The sequence below is a fragment of the Hippoglossus stenolepis genome, chromosome 4 (genome assembly GCF_022539355.2).
Source record: "Hippoglossus stenolepis isolate QCI-W04-F060 chromosome 4, HSTE1.2, whole genome shotgun sequence".
Classification (NCBI taxonomy): domain Eukaryota; kingdom Metazoa; phylum Chordata; class Actinopteri; order Pleuronectiformes; family Pleuronectidae; genus Hippoglossus; species Hippoglossus stenolepis.
The window spans coordinates 15,665,264-15,683,218 of NC_061486.1; the positions used below are offsets into that span (position 1 = coordinate 15,665,264).

A 17,955-nucleotide genomic window follows, 5' to 3' on the forward strand; every position below is an offset into this window, starting at 1 on the left:
TAAGTCTGGTTACCACATCCAGGCCTATAGAGAATACATCTGGATTGAAACCTTATACAAATGCGTCAGTAAGGGCATCTGCCACAAAGGTCCTTCCTCACCTGAAACCTGTACAAGCAAGATACGGTAACGTAAGACCAAGGTATGCACTGTTTTCTTTTCTGTTTCTGACAGGTACCCTAGTGGACCAGAGACAACCATAGGGTGTACAACATTATGGGACAATAGATGTCAACACAACAGCTATATACTAAATTAATGGTATATTTTCACAAAATATTTACAAAAAAGAAACATAAGGTAAACATGAGGTGTTCCATTGTACAGCATGTAATGCAGTTAATTTTATATAAATGGCAACATTCAATGTCCAGATGATATCTTGGCACTGGGTTGATCTGACAGCACTGCACATACCCCTGACTGTCGGTACTATGGCCTATTATTAGCTTCTGAACACTAGATACCGCCTTCCTAGCTCAGTCTGGTCTGGGAGAAAAAATATTCATTACGTAACAATAAAGAATCTGTCTCCCAGACCCACTTCCTGAATACCACAGCAGCAACTAGCCCCCAAACTCAGACAAAGCGGAAGCCTCATCCATTTGTTTGCTGGAGCAGTGCAGAGCTGTTGTGCTTGTTTTCTGCTTACCCTTTACCTCCACACATTCACCACGCCACTCCTCCTTCCTAGCTCCTCTTTGTGGGTCACTGATGCATCGGGAGTGACGCAGCAGTTGCAGCCGCCTCCAGAAGGCAAATTTACACAGCAGGAACAGGGAACCTGTTGGAGAAGACAGCAGTGAAGAAGGAAGATGGCAATGGCCCGGTCTGAGCCAAAGGGTGAAGAGGAGCCGTGATGTCACTCTGCCTTCCTCCTCCAAAGCAAACACCAGAGACTTCCAGAGCGGCAAACACAGGCCCAGCGAGACCTTCTCCACAGAGACCCTTTTGGTAGGCTACTCACTAGTATGAGTGCTTGTTACGGCAGCAACATAAGTGCTACCAGGGCTGAGTGTCGCTGTATGCTTTGAGTGTGAATGCTTTGAGAATGAGGCCTTGAGGCCTACTCAGCCTTGTACTGCAGTCTCTGCTTCCCTGCTGCTCAGCGTCCCTACAGGCCGCAGCTGAGCTCACGGAGCATCAGTGGCACAGAGGCCTGCATATTTTCTCCTGTGGTTTTGAACACATCCGAGCTGTGATATCAAGTGTGGATGAAAAGGGGATGCTTACACAGTGCTTCACAGGATCTGCTAGACGGAGTCATACCCAAGCACTTTAAGTAAGAGCAATGGATTTTTTATTCTGTTCTCAGATTTGATCCTGATTTAGCTTAAGATCTATTTTTAATGTGAATACACATTTATTTCCCAATTATTAACAAGTAGAGACGGAGATCCCCAACCACATAAAGTGCATAATACGTTTGACCAGATAGGGGGAAATATTAAGGATGGCCTTAATATATAGAAATGGTGCACTAATATGGTACAATATTCTGGATAGATATTTCAGATGTGTTTCTTATGACATGCTTTAGTCAGGTATATAGTGCATACTGTACATGTGATTCTTTTACGTTAAAAGGACTATAACAAGGCTTCGAGATGGACTTAAAACTATCAATCTAAACCATTACCATCAAAACATGGACTCGTTTCCATTCATTGACGCAACTGAGGGAGAGCTTTATTGAAAAGTTTGTTGAAATAAAAGAAATTCTGTATATTCTCTTTAAATCAGCCAATGATCCCGTTGGCTTGGATCTAAGATGTTGGCTCAGAGAACTTTTTACTCTGACTTTTTCAGATGTGTTTTAAGCTGTGAAGTCAATAACTAGAATTCTTTTCAGGAGGTTAATTGACTGAGGGTACTCTCAGAAACAGCTGCAGTAGTTGCTGCATACTCATCCAACTGCAGCTTCAGCAGAGCCCCCACCCCACCACATCCCCAGACCCCCAACCCCCAGATTTAGATTTTCTGGCTCCAGTAATAGAAGCGGCAGTGAAGCAACTTTTTCACATATCACTCGAGTGACCAACCAAACCAGAAGGTGGCTATATAAAAATGTAGGTATTGCCCGTGGTTGGTGTTGCTCCTCTTAAACATCAATGCATTTCTTACACTTAGTATGGGACTTACTCATATATTGTAATATCACATCAATTTATGTGATATATCCATGCCTGCATAACAACTTTTTCACCAAACCAATTTCTTGTACACATTGGATGCTTTCATTGTTTCTTTACATGCAGCACTTACATCTCTAAACTCTAATGAAGGCTGAAGTTCACTGGTTAAGTCAATAGTATAAAGTTTTCTTAATACATTTTATTTCAAAATGTGCAAAATCAAACTGCAAGTACTGCAGCGCTAGACAGAAGCAATATTCAATAAACCTTGCTCCCTTCAAATGCACCTTTTGAAACTATTTTATTTATAACAACCCTTATTTAACCTCATGGAACATTTAAAGTTATGATTTGATCTTTTAAAGCATCATTCTGGAAAAATAACATGTATAACTGAAGCGTGTGAAGTAAAACTGTGTTGTTAGACATAAATAGTTAGTGTACACTTTTTATAAACCTTAACAAGATCAATTGATCCAAATTTAAACAAAGTCAAAACAAGCAGTCAAAACTCAAACTGATTGATACAACACAAAATATAACCTAAGTTATTAATGTTTTTCGATAGAGCTACAAACATTTTGATTTAGTGATATTCACAACAGAAAAACAGTAAAATAAAAAAAAGGCCTTTAAGTTATGAATGTGAGTAAACACTATTTGTGATAGATAAGATTAAGGTGTGGGTTTGTAGAGATGGAAAAACTTCTGTAGAGGATGAGCAGTTTGAAACTATACTGGTGTGTAGAATGCAGCACATCATGCCACCTAAAAGATTTAGCTAAAATCAGAAAACTTAACCATTTCAATGCTAATATCATATTTCTTTTGGTTTTCAAACTAATGTGATCCAGTGTGACAGATTATAGAAGCAAGTGACAAATTAATCAGGCTGGCACAACGGCTGCTCCCCAGGTCTAATGTAGGGGTCTTCAAGGAAGAAAGTTTTGCTGTCAGAATAAAAAAAATTGAAGTCTGAGCCTGTGGTTAATTGTGTATTGATGAAACAACAGTGATGATGAACCAAACACAGGAAATGAGAAGAGGACACCACAGCACCTATGATAAAAAGACACCACCAAGCATATTGTAGAGACAAGGGCACAAAATACTACAACATGAATAGCAGGTTTCATCTTTTAGAGTAACACCTGCTACTTTGTCTTTGAAATGACATTAAATCATTTGTCTTTGAAACTTGTATGAAGCTGGTTTCAGCTTGTATGACGAGAAGACCCTCAAAGCCCCAGGACTTCACACTCAGTAATGTAAATATAAGAGCTGCTTCCGTCCTCAGACGCTAGTGAGAGGCTCACAGTGCCATGTCGGGTTCAGCTTCCTCCCCTCCCCCTCGTCTGCAGTGCTGACGCATCTGCTGCTTTTGCATCCAGCAGCAGCCTCTATATAGGTATATACCCAGAGTCCCTGCTGATCGCAGGACTCTCTGTTTATTCCCTTCATCGTCACATTCAGCTTCTCACAGTCACTGAAACTGTGAGAAAAAAGCATTGCTGAACATCTGTCCTGTATCTGCTGTGATGCACGGTGCGACGGTCGTCACTGCCATCATCTCTCGGGTTCTGCATTACCTAACCACAGTGACTGCGTAAGCACGGACGGAGGGCTTTGGTGTAATAAACTGCAGCACAGACCCAGAGTGAGTGCACAAGCATGAAGCAGATGGTGCAGCGTTATACATTCAGGGTCAGTGTTTCTACGAGGGCTGCAGATTATTAGTGTTTCGAATGATTTCACTTTTGTGCAAAAGATATCTTTCCTTTTTTCATCACCGACATGCATCAGGATTTAGCTGGTGTGGTGCTGAGGGGATTTAATATGGCATTTGCTGTACAGCAAGGGACCTGTCGTTCTCCGCTGCTACCAGCATTGCAGCTGAGCGTTTTCTGGCTGTAGCATCGAGCGCAGAGCTGATGTGTGATGTAGTACCCAGCATCTCTCCGCTCTCCCCACAGCCCCTCTGCCATGCTTAATAAAAGTTGCCGCTTCCTGCTCAGTGGCTACAGTGTGAACGCTTCAGTTTGCCCAGCTAACACAAAGGCAGAGCCGTACTCCGGATTAGCTACATGCTGCATTAACTGTGAGTTGTTCCTATATAGCTGTGGCAGGACAGAAGTGGGGCAGCCAGAGGAGGGCAGGGTAGATCCAGCCCAGGACCTGGGCTGCATGGAAAGAGGCGAAGGACGTTGGAGCTGGAGTCATCTGCGCACAGAGAGGGAGGGAGAGGAAGAAAGACGTCAGAAAAAAAGCTCTGCTTCTGACAACACCACCGTTCAGCGACCATCACTGAAAGAAAACTACTTTCGCCTTGCTCCTGCAAAACTGTTTTTCACGTATAGTTGGTAATACTGAGATCTGTACGAGAGGGATACTGCATGACACTGCTTCCTGTTCGCCCTGCATCATTTTCTCTGATTTACTAAAGGTACGTTTTGCATGGTTTCCCTCAATTTGTAACCTGTGTTTTGCGGAAGTACGCTTTGCAGAGGTGCATAAAGGGGCTTTTGCTTTGACATTTCGCTCTTTGTTTGACTGTCTGTATGCTATACTGTCATTTCTTGGTTTGTGGTTTTGTATGTGAGTTTTTTTTTTTACAGATAGAGAAGTAAAAAATAATTTCACATGAGCTTTTGAAGATAAAGTGAGGCTGGGTGTGGCAAAATCATGAGCAGTGATGACAAATTCAAAATTTCCGCTCAGCATCTGGTTACAATGAACCACAACATTACGTACAAATTGTCAAAAATGAAAGCGTTAAAGTTAAATAGCAATCTAGGAGAAAAGATGAAACTGTTATTGATAACGGCATAAACTGATACATTTGTATAAAAGCTATGGCACATTATGGTATCAGATGAGAAAGTCCTTTGAGTAGCATTTCTGCTGCAGACAAAGACACACGGACCAATACACACACACACACACGAATCATGTTCAAGCAGAGTCAAAGGCAAACCTCGACTGCTGTGTGCTGCAGTTTCTCAGACATGGCAGGATATTTGTGGGAGAGGGGATGAATAACCAGCTCACTTGCCATCCAGCTGAATCCCAATAACTGCTGCGCCATAGCATGTTGCCATGACAACGGAGGCCTGTCTGAGAAGGAGGGCAGGAGGCTGGTGATGTTTTCAGCCGTCTGAGAGGCTTTGGACAACGGCGGCCATATTGTATTTATTGCACAAACGTGAAATTTGAAACAATAAAATTACATAATTGATAAATTACGTAAACCCCATGTTTGAAAAAATACGACATTTAAAATAACAAAAGAAATCAAGCAATTTCTAAATGGTGGGCAATGGCCAAGAATAAATATAGAAAAATGTAAAACAAAATTTCATGTAAAATTTAACTCTTTGTTAATTTGATACAACTTGAGATCATCTTAACGGTATCATTTGCACAAACTAAATAAATTGATCACAACAAATTAAACTGATTTAGCGTTAAATTAGGGTTAGGATTAGAACAAGTTTACCTCAGAGTTTCATTGAAAAAAAAGTAGAGTAGCATTTAGCCAAAACATCTCCAAAGAGAATTCATGGCGAAGCTTCACAATCACTGTAAGACTTTCACTGTGGCCGTGAATGAAGACTAAAAAATGATCACAATGACAAAAATTACAAACTTCTCTCTGAGCTTAAGTTTTTTATTGAAGACTTTCAAGAAACGGTTGTGATGACTCATCATTTACAAGAGCAGGCAAGAGTGTGTGTTGGCAGGTACAGTCAGCGTGCTACGTAAGACATGCTAAATGACTCAGTATAGACTCAAACCACACTGACTCTGACATGAGTCGGCCACAGAGAGAACAACACGCTGGGTGACTCATCCGCTGTCATGTAGAGCCGGAAATTATTTTAGATTACAAGCCAAATCAAACCAATCCACAAATACTGCGTTGACAATATATAAAACTATGTCGATCTTGACCAGACCACAAATCAGTTTTACCTGTGTAAACAGTGCAGCAGTGTGTGGCTTTGTGTTATAAGATTATGATTTCTGAAGTGAAGTGATGCCTCGGATATCAACTGACGAAGGGAGCACATGACTCATCCATGCACAACAATCTGCATGCTGTCTTTATACTAATAACAATAGGACTGACTAATCCAGATTAAACCTCATAGAAAGCTGTACACTGACTAAGATAACCATGCAAACACAGTTTTCTTTAGAAACAATTACGATAAGTCAATGACTGAGTGAATCACCTGACTTTCCTTGCATATTGTAGTTTCTAGAAAGACGAGTCTGAGGTGTTCTTGTGACTTTGTTTTGGTATTAGTGCTTCACCAACTTCAGATGCACATGACCCTCTAGTTCCATTTATGATAAGAAAACTTAATTCACATAGAAAAATCAACAATGGAACAAAAAGGAAACTAGTGGGCAGACCAGAGATAGTTGCAGTTAGAAAATAATAAAAGCATTGTGCCATGGGCCAAATCAAAGACTGTTATTTAATGCCAATTCTTTTGGCACATATTTAGTTACATCTTTTGAATAAATAAGCAGTCTCACATTATTTCTAAGTATCTAGACTCTCACTTGGCTGTTAACTGTAAACCACTAAACTGCAGAACTTGTGAGTTGCTCAGAGGCATGTTGACAGTAATTAAACTGCTGCTCTCCCTCCTGCATATTTTCTTGTAGCTGGGATCTGAAACTCCAGTCATAAATGTATTAGTTCAAAACAAGTGTTATGTCATTACAGTGTTACATCAGTGATGCCTGCCCCTGTTGACACAGTTTTTTTTATTTTTATGTTTTAATGAGAAATAATTTATAGCCCACTAAGATTACGAATCTCTTCTAAAATGAGAGAGAAACAAAATTATGTCAATGAGAAACTAACTAATGTAAGATACCTATATAGTGATATAGTCGCACAATCCTGAATTAGTTCAATGAAAGCATCCAATATACAATAGATCCATGTGTAAGGGCCCTTTATTCTAACTTTAAGCTTTAATCTTCAAGCAGGGTAATGTCTCTTTAATTGTAGTGGATGTGTTGATGACTTGATGTGATGCTTGAGTCACCACTGTTGATCAGACTGAGCATCACCTCATCTGTAAGGACATTACTGCCATCTAGTGTGTAAACACTAAAACACACCAGTCTCCTGGATCACAACAGTCAGATCCTTGATTTTGTAATAAAAAAGAATGTAATTATTTCTTCTCTTCTTTTTTTCCAGATGACAGTGGTGTCTCCATGCACTCACAACCTGATGGATACCGCCCACCCTCACACCGTGCTTAGCAAGCTCAATGAGCAGCGCTCACAGGGCCTCTTCTGTGATGTCACCATCGTGGTGGAGGATGTTAAGTTCCGGGCCCACAAGAACATCCTGGCAGCCTGCAGTGGCTACTTCAGGAACGCCCTGACAGCTCCGGAAACATGGAGCTCCGGACAAGTGCTGGAGCTGATGGACCTGAAGTCAGAGGTGTTCGCTAGTATCCTCAACTTCATCTACTGCTCAAAGGTGACCTCACCTGCTGCAGAGGACACAGGTGGACTGGTGGCAGCTGGAAAAAGACTCGGAATTCCTTTTTTAGAGAAGCTGGCAGAACAAGGGCGACAGGACGAGTCCAGCACAGCATCCGTGTCTAAGAATACAAAGAAGGAGGCTCCCAGGCCCGTGGAGATAGACAGTACTAGAGGGCCACGCATCACCAACGCCTTCTCCATCACTGAAGTGTGCCCTGGGAACAATCCTTTCACCCCTCTGGCTCAAACCAGCGTGGAGAGGCAGTCACCGGACGTGGGACAGCTCCCGTTAAGTTGCCCCACAACGTCCTGCCTCAGCGGGAACAATGAGACCGCCCACGCCCTTTCAGAGCACTCATATGCAGTTTGCAAATCTACTGAAGACAGCAGTCCGTTGGAAAACACGACGGTCTGTAAGCCGGCAATGTCACAGCCAAAGCAACTCATATACAAGAACATAGGCCCGCTCAAAAAGCGTCACAGGCTGAGAGGCATTGTGGGTAGAACGCTACTTCCAGCACCTGCTGCACCACACACAGACAAACCAAATACAGTAACCCCCACGTTAGTTGATGGTGTCACTGCAGCACCTGTTGCAGCCGTGACACCGCCACCACTGTTTTCAGAGGTAGAGAGAGAAAAGAGTGTGGACCTGGGGCCAACGTCAGCTACTGACAATGTTCAAATGGAGTTAGGCCCACCAACCCTTTCCCCTCACACTGAAGACAGCATCTCAATCTACGGGTGCGAGCAATGTCCAGAGATATTCACAAATAAAGCTCTCCTCACAGTTCACTCAGAAGTACATAAAAAGCGTTTTGTCAGTCATTTGTTTTGCAAGTTTTGCCGCAGAAAGTTCATACACCTGAAACGGCTGCGCAACCACGAGCAGGTCTGTCCTAAGGCGGCAACAGACCCGCCTAAATTAGAAGCTCCTGACATAACAGTCAATGAGATGAGCCACCATTCAGATGAAATGGAGAGCATCAAAACACAACTTCCTTCTTCTGCTGACCTCTCCACCCCTCACACACCAGATCCCCTTGAAATGGACCAATCAGAGCCTCCACAGCATGAGAAGGCAGCGAGGCCCGGTGGCAAGCAGAGGAGATACAACTGCAGCATGTGCAAACGGGTCTATGTCACCCTATCCAGTCTGAAGCGGCATGAGAATGTACATTCTTGGCAGAGGGCCTATCCCTGTCATTACTGTAATAAAGTGTTTGCCTTGGCAGAATACCGCACAAAGCATGAAATATGGCACACAGGTGAACGACGCTATCAATGCATTTTCTGCCTGGAAACATTCATGACATACTATATCTTGAAAAACCATCAGAAGTCTTTTCACGGCATTGATCCCAGTTTAGCTATCAAGAGGAAATCTGCCAATGGCGGGCTGAAAGCCAGCGTGTACCCAATAAAGCTCTACAGGCTCCTGCCTATGAGGTTCAGAAAGAGAAAATACAAGACGTACAGTCAGACGTATTCAGAGAGTGCTGAGAAAAGTGACCAAGATGCACAGGAGAGTAGCTCTCTCATCCCTCCATTAGAAGAAAACGGTCTGATCAGCCACCCTGATGCTGTGTCGTTCCCTCTCACGTTCATGGCCACGACAAAGACAGTGGCCCCTATTATTCCTCGCATCAGCTTTGACAAGCTCTGTGACCAAGATGTTGATCATAATTTGAACAGCGAATCCGAAATTCAGAGAGATGCAAGAAAAGAGGCTGAAAGTAAAGATTCACCCTTCATTAACTACAACAGTACCTTCTCTCTACAACACGACACAGAAGCATACAAAGACGATCCACCGCTGCTTATGAACTCAGAGTACCTCAGTCATAACGTGCCATTCTTAAACTCTCTGAACACTGTTAAAAAGTTAGGTGAGCTGTCAGCTTCTGCAAAAAGAGTTGAGGACATGACCAAGGAGATACTTCAGTCAGGCACAGAGAGTCTAGTGCGTGATAGAACAGTGGGGTCAAAGACAGAAACATATATCGCCAAACCCGCGTGTCCGGGGCCATCACTGGATGGTGATTCAATGCCACTCTGTCAGATAACAGTGAAAATAGGCAATGAGGCTATCATCCGCCGCAGAATCAAAGGATCTAAGCTCTTCCCCAGAAAGAAACGGAGAGTCCGAGAATTGAGTGAGGAGGAGAGTCTGAGTCAGTCTCCTCCAACGAGAGAGAGCTCAGAAAGCCCCAGGCTCCGCCTCAGATCAGAAGCCACCACCGTGGAGCCAGAGACATACGAGGATCCCAATGACTGCGACACCGCTGATAAGCTCTGGCGTCCCTACTACTCTTACAAAGCTAAGAAGAAGAGGAAGAAGATGAGATTCTTTCACCGGTACGGTGAAACATCTGTGGATAGATCTGGTGCAGCCGAGGCCCCGTTGGATAGAAGCAGCTGGCTGACAGAGGAGAACAGCTCAGGTGGCAGTGCAGAGGTGAAACGCAGTCTGAGCAGGAACTGCAGCCCGAGGGCCACCTACAGCTGTGACATCTGTGACAGCTCCTTCATTACAGAGACCGGCCTGAGAGCTCACGTTATTGGTTCCCACCCATGTTTTTGCCTGACGTGCGGTAAACAAGGTCCCCCTGGTGAAGCACCCGCTGGCAGGGATTACATCTGCAACAGCTGCATGGAAAGTGGCTCCTGCTTTGACAATTCACCCCGGAGCCCCAACCCAGAGAAGAAGTATCGCTGTTCCTTCTGTCCCCAGCGCTTCCTCTACCTTGCCACTAAGAGAAGCCATGAGAAGAAACACCAGGACACAAATGAAGAGGGATATAACTACGACAACTTCATGCCATCTTCTGAATACTTAAGTGAAGATAATAAACAAGACACCATCAAAACAGAGGGGAGTGACATTGACATAATGAATGAAAGGGAGAAAGGAGGACATTTTTCAAATAATAAAATTAAACCTAAAATCGAGGATACAACTGACTTCATGCCTTTGGCTACATACCAGGACATGTCACATTCCAGCATTAAAGGTCCATTATCACCATGCATTGACCCACTGTTTCCCCTGGCATCCTCTAAGGTGAAACACAAAATGGTAAAACAGCGCTCTATGCATCTCATGTCAAAAAAGCAAGCCAGTGTCATAGACAGCGACAGCAGCAAGGACATTTTGACGGGGCCGAGAACGAACAGTCACAGTGATCGAGAGAAGTCCTATAAACTGTTTAAGAAAAATGACTCAGAGAGTAAATGTAGCCACATTTCTATACACAAGCCAGAGAAATGGGTCTGCAAGGAGGAGCCATTTTTTTAAAGATATATCTATCGTCTATAGGCAAAAGAGAAAGTGAATGGAGTTTGACTGTGAGCCTCTGCTTCAGTTAAGAGCATAGACTGTATATAAAGATGGACGACGTGTCTCCACTTCCTCCCTCTATCCAGAAACGAAGCCCAAATATCCCGGATATGAACATTTTGCGTGTTTGCAACCAGAGTCGGGGGATGGAGCTGCGGTAACGACGTCTCACAGACACACATGTTCAACCAATCACGAGTCAGTCTCAGCTGCCATGTCATGATGTCTTACCCCATTTTCATAGCATTAAAATAAACGGTTAAACCCAAAACTTTAAGAAAAATGAGCACTTACATATATTAGTGTGCTAAAAACTACCTAATCTTTGAGAACATTTTATTTGACGTGTACTTTGACTTTTTGGTTTGGCTCATGTCACATCCACTAACATGGAGGAGGCGGGATTTTATTACCTGTAGTGCAGCCAACCACCAGGGACCACCATTAAGACGTTTCGGTTAAACTTTTTGGGAGCTGTCATGTCATCCATGTTTATATACAGTCTGTAAGAGATGTAAAATGTGCAATGTTGTATTTTGCAGCTGAGCAGGATGTAATATCAGTGTGGGCCCTTTCCTCCTAAACTCAACATCCGAGTCCATGGTCCATTGTCTATGCATATGAGGCAGAATCAGTGACATGACTGTAACCTCGAGAAAAGAAATGATGTGCAATTTCAGAATAGGGGTGGGACGTGCGGACAACTGAAAAGCTGTCTAGTGTGGTGACCTCTTCACGTTTGTCTGTCTGGGTAAAACAACATGATCTTTTTTTTGGGGGTCACATTTCTAATTCGTCCATTGAGTTAACAGGTTTATGGCGAGTTGCACTTTAAAGTTTGACTATGCTAATCTGTTTGTTGAATACTTTGATAATTACATTTCAACTCTGAGCACCATTGATATTCTTCTAATTTCTAATTAACACACGGCACCACTGAGTTACTACTTTTGTGTGTTTAAATATGTATAGAACATGTAAAAGCATTTAAATAAATGTTGTTGATATTGATCTAAACAGTGAAATCCTTTCCTCCTTAATCCTTGCTAGAGACACGATCAATGCTTGTCTTCCATTTCACAGTATTCAGCGACCACGGATCAACACGTCATCAACTTACTAGATATTCTGGTACTTGCGGCAAAGGAATATTTAAAATCACTCTACAAGCTATGCAGTTTAAGTGTGGAGATAGGAAATAGGAAGTTTTACGTATAGCGAGATTGAAACAGTTGTGCTAATAGAAAAGGCTGCTCCACAGTGAACATTTTCCTAAATATAAAGCCATGTGTTAGTTATCTGCTCCTCCAGCTCCTCTGGGGACCTGCAGCCCATCTGACAAGTCCATTCCCTTCGTCTTCCACACAAACTGCATCTGTATTTAGAGCTGGGCCTCAAAAACACAATTTCCAGATGTTTCCAAAATTCTTTGCTGCTCTCTAAGACCGGCCATGAGGCAACAGATGGATCACAAGGTACTGATCATCCCACTGATTATGAACAATTCACCATGTCCCCATTATCTGTCATTTAATAAAAGGTGATAGCCTATTAAAACACTGATAGCAACAAGTCGTTATGTTCTTAATGTTAGTCCAGTTCATCTTTGATTTTTCATTTATAATCTGTAAGCATGTGACATTGAAAGATATTGGATTCTGAGATAAATAAAGATACTGGCACTGATATAAATTAAAACCATCATATTGTAGTAGTATAGTAAGGACAATACCTACTATATATATATATACACTCAAATCTGATGGTAAAAGACAAATTAATAACAGGGTAAAATGTCAAAATAGGTCTTACCAGTATTAGTAATAAGTACTGTTACTAGACTGTGCTACTTGATATAAAGAAACATTAATGTTATAAAAGTTATAATACATACCTGCTGCTGTCTGTGATGAGGATCAGTCCTGTGTTTTCACCAACCAAAGCAACATCACCTTGAAAGAGAAGAAGACATCACACAATGTCTGTGAGGTTTTATTTACATAGAAGATCATTTGTTAAAGATTAAGATCAATAAATTATCTTAATAAATCCTGGGGAAGCTATTTGGCAAAACTGTGCAAAAAGTGTACAACTGCGTACTGATTAATGAATTAAACTGATACTTGAAATAAGCATTCACGTGCAGCATTGACACAGTGATCAGGAAATCCCACAGTGTGCATCATCAGTTACATGTGCACTAACTGATACAAGAGTTTTAATTTAATCTTCATGTCGTTTTGTCAACATGTAAAATAAATACAAAATTGCCACTAATTTAACTATATTCTCAACACTTAACATTTCGACTCCATTCTCCATATGCAAAATAAAAAAATATGTCTAAAGTGATTTAGATTAACTTTATTTCTCCACAATTTGAGTTTATTCTTGATATGTTACATTTAAAATACTGATCTAATCTGACCTAACTCTCAACAATTCTCAACTGATTTAGTTTGGCTTCACTTATCAATCTTTTGACTTTATTCTTGAAATGCTAATATTAGAAATGCAAATATTAGTTCCAATATATATCTTAAGCCTGGACCTAATACACTTCCAAACACACGACAATATATTGAATATCTTTTTCATTTTGAAGTGTTGGTCAAACAAGAGGGGATCACATTGGACTCTAGGGTTATTTTAAAAAAAAACTATTTTCATGCCCTTTAATCGACAATATTTAGTCGATTAATCAATTAAATCCCTGGTGTATGAATCAGTAATTAAATACTAATGAGTTTTGATCTTACTCGGTATTTCACCAGTCCTGAAGATGTGTGCCTCAGAAACTAGTTTGAGATAAGAGTTAATTTACAAATGTGTCTCACAGTTACACAGGATTAGGCGGTGACAGCTAAGATTATCCACTGAGCCTCCGCTCCACGAGTCGGTGTGCGCTCTCTAAACAAGCGTTGCGTAATTAACAACACTGCAAAGACCAATGAAATCCCCCGAAAAGCTCCTACCACCGTCTCCACGGTGAAGCGGCGGCCGAGGCGAGGCGCTCGACTTCAGAGGAAGCTTCCACAAACGTCCGGCCCGTTTTCAACACATCGGCGTGTGCGGGAGCTGACGTGACGCGGCAGTGGGGCTGTCTCTCCTCCGCGCTGCCTGCATTCATAAACGGATATGATAACCCAGCGCTGAGAGCACCGGAGCAGCGACAACAGGCGGCTCTGACCATGGCGGAAGAGGACGACGCGAGGATTCGGATCTTACAGAGCCTGAGGGGGAAGATATGTAAGTAGACCCGCGTTTCCCACCCATCTCCCGGCGGCGTGGAGGTGTTGGTGGCGGTGGGAGAGGTCGGCGGTAGAACCAGGGCTGGAGCGGCGGCGGCGGTGGTGGTGGAGGCGGCGGCGGCGGCGGGGGAAGCCGGAGGGGCGCGGCGGCAGTGCGGCGCGGGCGGGCGGGCGGCAGTGTGGAGGCAGCGGCAGCCAGTTCATCTGGTCGGTCCGCTGGTTAACGTCAGGTTAGCCTAGCATGCTAACAGCAGCGGAGGGCTTGTTGTGAATGGTTTCATTCATCGGGCCACGACACACGTCCGCCAGTTCCGTAGTTTGAGCAGCTCGGGTGTTTTACGAACATTAAAATGACATTATTACTTCTTTTTTTTTTAAATATGAGAGTTTAGTGTTGCCCAGAGCTGCCCGGTTAAGCTAAGTTACCTCTGGTGGCAAAGCAGGCAGGCTAGCTACCACCAGTTCCATCGTCACTAACCCACTCACTGCAGGCATCTGGCAGACAGGTAACTCACCTCCCGGAACATTATGGCCCAACAAAGACGTACAGCCACGAACCGTAGATACTGAACGTTACAATGTGTACGTGTTAAATAGCCCTTTAACTTCCCAGTGTCAGTCCCTGTCTGACAGTACTTCACTGACTGCAGTTGCTCCACAGTTGGCTTCATCAAGTGTCTGAGTCTGAACTGGATCGGGACAATATAATGAAGACGCATGTAAATGATCCTCTGTCATCATTTACATTCGACATTATTAGATGTGAAACCACACATAAGTATGAGGTAGCTGTCCTTCCTGCCGCACCAGACAATACAATCCCCAACGTGGTTATAATAATATTACTATAGTCATGCATCTAATTACAGTACAAATGGGAAACGTTGGATTCCGAGGGAGGGTTGGACGATATGGCCAAACATAATATCAAAGATAAAAAATGCGTTCGTATGAGTCAATGCTAACATTATCATAATAATAATATTATATTGTGTTGGGCTCCTGACTGAACGTTGTGGTTTTAAGCTCTGCTTTATGGACAGAGAATAACAACCACTTCAAAACATTTGACAATTCTGAGGTAGATCAGTGGTTCAACACTGACCTGGATGGACCAGTTCGGTACCTGCATGTCTGCGAGGCCTGTTTGAATGTGTTATTGTGGTTTTTGTCAAACTAATTCCAAGTCCAAGATGTGTGTCTCATGTTTCAGCCATTACTTAGATATTGATACACAAGCCACACTGATTCCTATAATACACGTGGACTTGTACATAACAAGGTGTTTTATGTGTGGCAGCAGATTTATTTATTCTCACTTTTAACACACATCCATCAGTGTATATTCTCCACCGCACCACCCGCTCTGACCTAATTGATCATGGTTAGTATTCATTTTCCCCAAGTGGCATTGCTTCACCCTAATGGCGAAACTAAACTGAAGTGCGGTTGATCTTCAGAAGAGTTCAATTTAAAACAAGCGTGCATTAACGCTGAGTTATTTAGAAAATTGTTATTATTAATAATATTGTTTTAAATGTGCTTAGGAGACATTTAAGTTTCTAAAGCAGGGTTAGACCATGTCATGGTTGGATATAAATGTGATTTAACTTGTTACTATGAGGTGAAAATAGGTTAACAAGTATGTAAGGCGTGTCAATAGGCACACAACAGGAGGACAGATATCGGTTTCACTACTATGAATTAATAGGAAAACGGTTAGCAGAACAAAATAGAGGAACTGTCATGGCATGTAACTCACTTTGCAGTCTTATGAAACTCCATTCTTCCTCGTTCACACTTTGTCCTTTTTCCTTTAGCCTACATCAGTGGAGGTGACACTCTATGCAAGATGTGTTGCTGCTTTAAATGGACAGAGCACTTTGATAAATGCACTTGTTTTCTTCAACATTGGAATAAAATGAAATACTAGACCAGTTGATAGAATGACCAAGCAGTCAGCAGCTAAGGCAACATACTCTGAACTTAGAGTCGTGGTTTTCACAGGGTGACAAGCTTCTGTTTTAGTGTTAATGGTATTGCAGAGGAAAGATGGCAGTATGGTTGCCTTGTCAAAGTAAACTATATGTGTTTACGTCTGTGCTCTTGTGTTTCCCTACTCCCACCAGGTCATCCTGATCCAAGCTTAGTGACAACTTGCCTGTTTTTACTGACCCTTCCTAAGATTAGCCTGTAAAAAAGCTGATCTCACTGCTGGCTTTTCTTAATTAGGTCCCTCACAAGGCTTAGAGTAACTATCCAAAGCACAAGGATCAATTTAGACTACTGTCTTTGCCCCTCTAATCCACCAGTCTAAATCTGACTCATTGTGAAGTTATTGATAGAGCTCCTTTTGAGTGACTCCCTTTTTCAGTTTCAAGTTATGTGGCTTCGATTCGGTGCATTTTTTGTGTATGTGTTGCACAAAACCTGGTGCAATGTAATCTGGGTCTGCTGCGATGTAATGGAAGTGTGTGTGCAAGTGCAGTGTGTCACAAAGGTGTTTGTCATTTGTGAATCAGCGCTGTACTGTCGCCATTGGTTATGATGAGGAAGTCAATGTTTCATGTTTTTAACCACATATGAGCCTCGTCTACTTCAGCTACATCCGCTCTGCAGCTTGCCCGTGCAACTGGCAAGAGCCGGAGCTCCCATGTGAACACTAGGATGTTGAAAACAAAAGCATATTTTAAAAGTGAACTGTGTATGATTACAATCATTTGTGCTTGTATTGACTAAGATTAGCTTGCACTGAGGTAGATTCATGGAAGTTAAGATTAAAAGTAGGAGTTCACTAATTCAAATATATAAAAGTTTTTTTAGTTTAGGACTGCCATGGTATAGTAAACTGAATTGGCATACATGCATATGTTCTCAGACCGTCCTTAAAGTACTCTGTATTTCTGCTCAAATGTCATTTAGTTAACTTCTCTATTTGGCATACACGTTTTTAAAATGTCAAATTTAATATTCATACCTATTCTGGAAGACTGTATATAAATGGAGAAATGCTATTGAGTGGGTTGGGATAGGCTAAACCCTGATTTGCCAGATATGCTGCAACACAGGCACATGTGGTTTTGCAATTTATTGATAATAATTTGGTTCTCCATTAATCCAGGGGACACTGTTGTAGTTATCTTGATGCTGGTCAAGTAAGTGATGATGTTCTTCTCTTGGTGCTGCAGGTGAAGCTAAGAACCTGGGCCCAGTCTCGGGTCCAAATCGACAAAGGGATCTCTGCACCGTTTGCACCATAAGTCTGGACCAGGAGGAGGTGTTTCGCACCAAGGTGTTTGACAAAAGCGTCAGGTAAGCTGGAGAACAAACCCTCCAACGTTCATGGAGTCAATTACAATGTGGATTCTTGTTCCGAACCCCATTTTCTTATTGTCTTATTTCTAGTTTAGGTTGAAGTTTTAGAACTGTGACACTATAGGTTTATAATGAACTCCCAAACATGAATATTTCAGTACATTATAATAATAATACTAAGGTACGCTATGCATACTTTGGTCAGATGAGTTGTTACTGGACTACGTGAAGAATGCACAAAAGACCATGGTTGGTTAGAAAAATTCAAGATATATTTTTTATTTTAATATAGCAAATCCAGCCTTGTTACTTTTTGCTCTGACATTGAGAACAGACTAGTTTATGGGGTTCACATGTTGACAAAATATAGATAAATAATGCAGTTTTAACTAGAGTG

The 17,955-nt window shown here is 42.1% G+C and overlaps 2 protein-coding genes and 1 long non-coding RNA gene across 5 annotated transcripts in view; 2 read left to right on the top strand and 1 right to left on the bottom strand.

The window, feature by feature from the left end:
• Positions 1-12,009, top strand: zbtb38 (zinc finger and BTB domain containing 38). Of its 2 annotated transcripts, XM_035154203.2 has the most exons (4): positions 1-142; positions 695-954; positions 4,253-4,578; positions 7,360-12,009. In XM_035154203.2, exon 4 carries the CDS (start codon positions 7,360-7,362, stop codon positions 10,948-10,950), a length of 3,591 nt encoding a protein of 1,196 aa, XP_035010094.1. In that variant the 5' UTR covers positions 1-142; positions 695-954; positions 4,253-4,578; the 3' UTR covers positions 10,951-12,009. The 2 variants fall into 2 exon arrangements, with proteins under 2 accessions (XP_035010094.1, XP_035010096.1); XM_035154205.2 differs by lacking the exon at positions 4,253-4,578.
• Positions 2,715-14,920, bottom strand: LOC118106055. 2 transcript variants are annotated; one of them, XR_004695174.1, is made up of 3 exons: positions 14,759-14,920; positions 12,887-12,944; positions 2,715-4,355 (listed from the first exon to the last, which is right to left on the bottom strand). It is a non-coding gene; the product is annotated as an uncharacterized LOC118106055 (long non-coding RNA). The 2 variants fall into 2 exon arrangements; XR_004695175.1 differs by lacking the exon at positions 14,759-14,920 and adding an exon at positions 13,968-14,105.
• The window catches only part of rasa2 (RAS p21 protein activator 2), a 26,789-nt gene continuing 22,947 nt past the window's right edge, over positions 14,114-17,955 (top strand). Inside the window, exons 1-2 of the mRNA XM_035154207.2 lie at positions 14,114-14,241; positions 17,432-17,555. Of these exons, the coding sequence (XP_035010098.1) occupies positions 14,184-14,241; positions 17,432-17,555 (182 nt within the window). The 5' untranslated portion in view covers positions 14,114-14,183. The remainder of the gene's footprint in view (positions 14,242-17,431; positions 17,556-17,955) is intronic.

Bases quoted from the DNA above. Each gene is read 5' to 3' on its own strand.
- zbtb38 (XM_035154203.2), top strand. From the start codon at position 7,360: ATGACAGTGGTGTCTCCATGCACTCACAACCTGATGGATACCGCCCAC.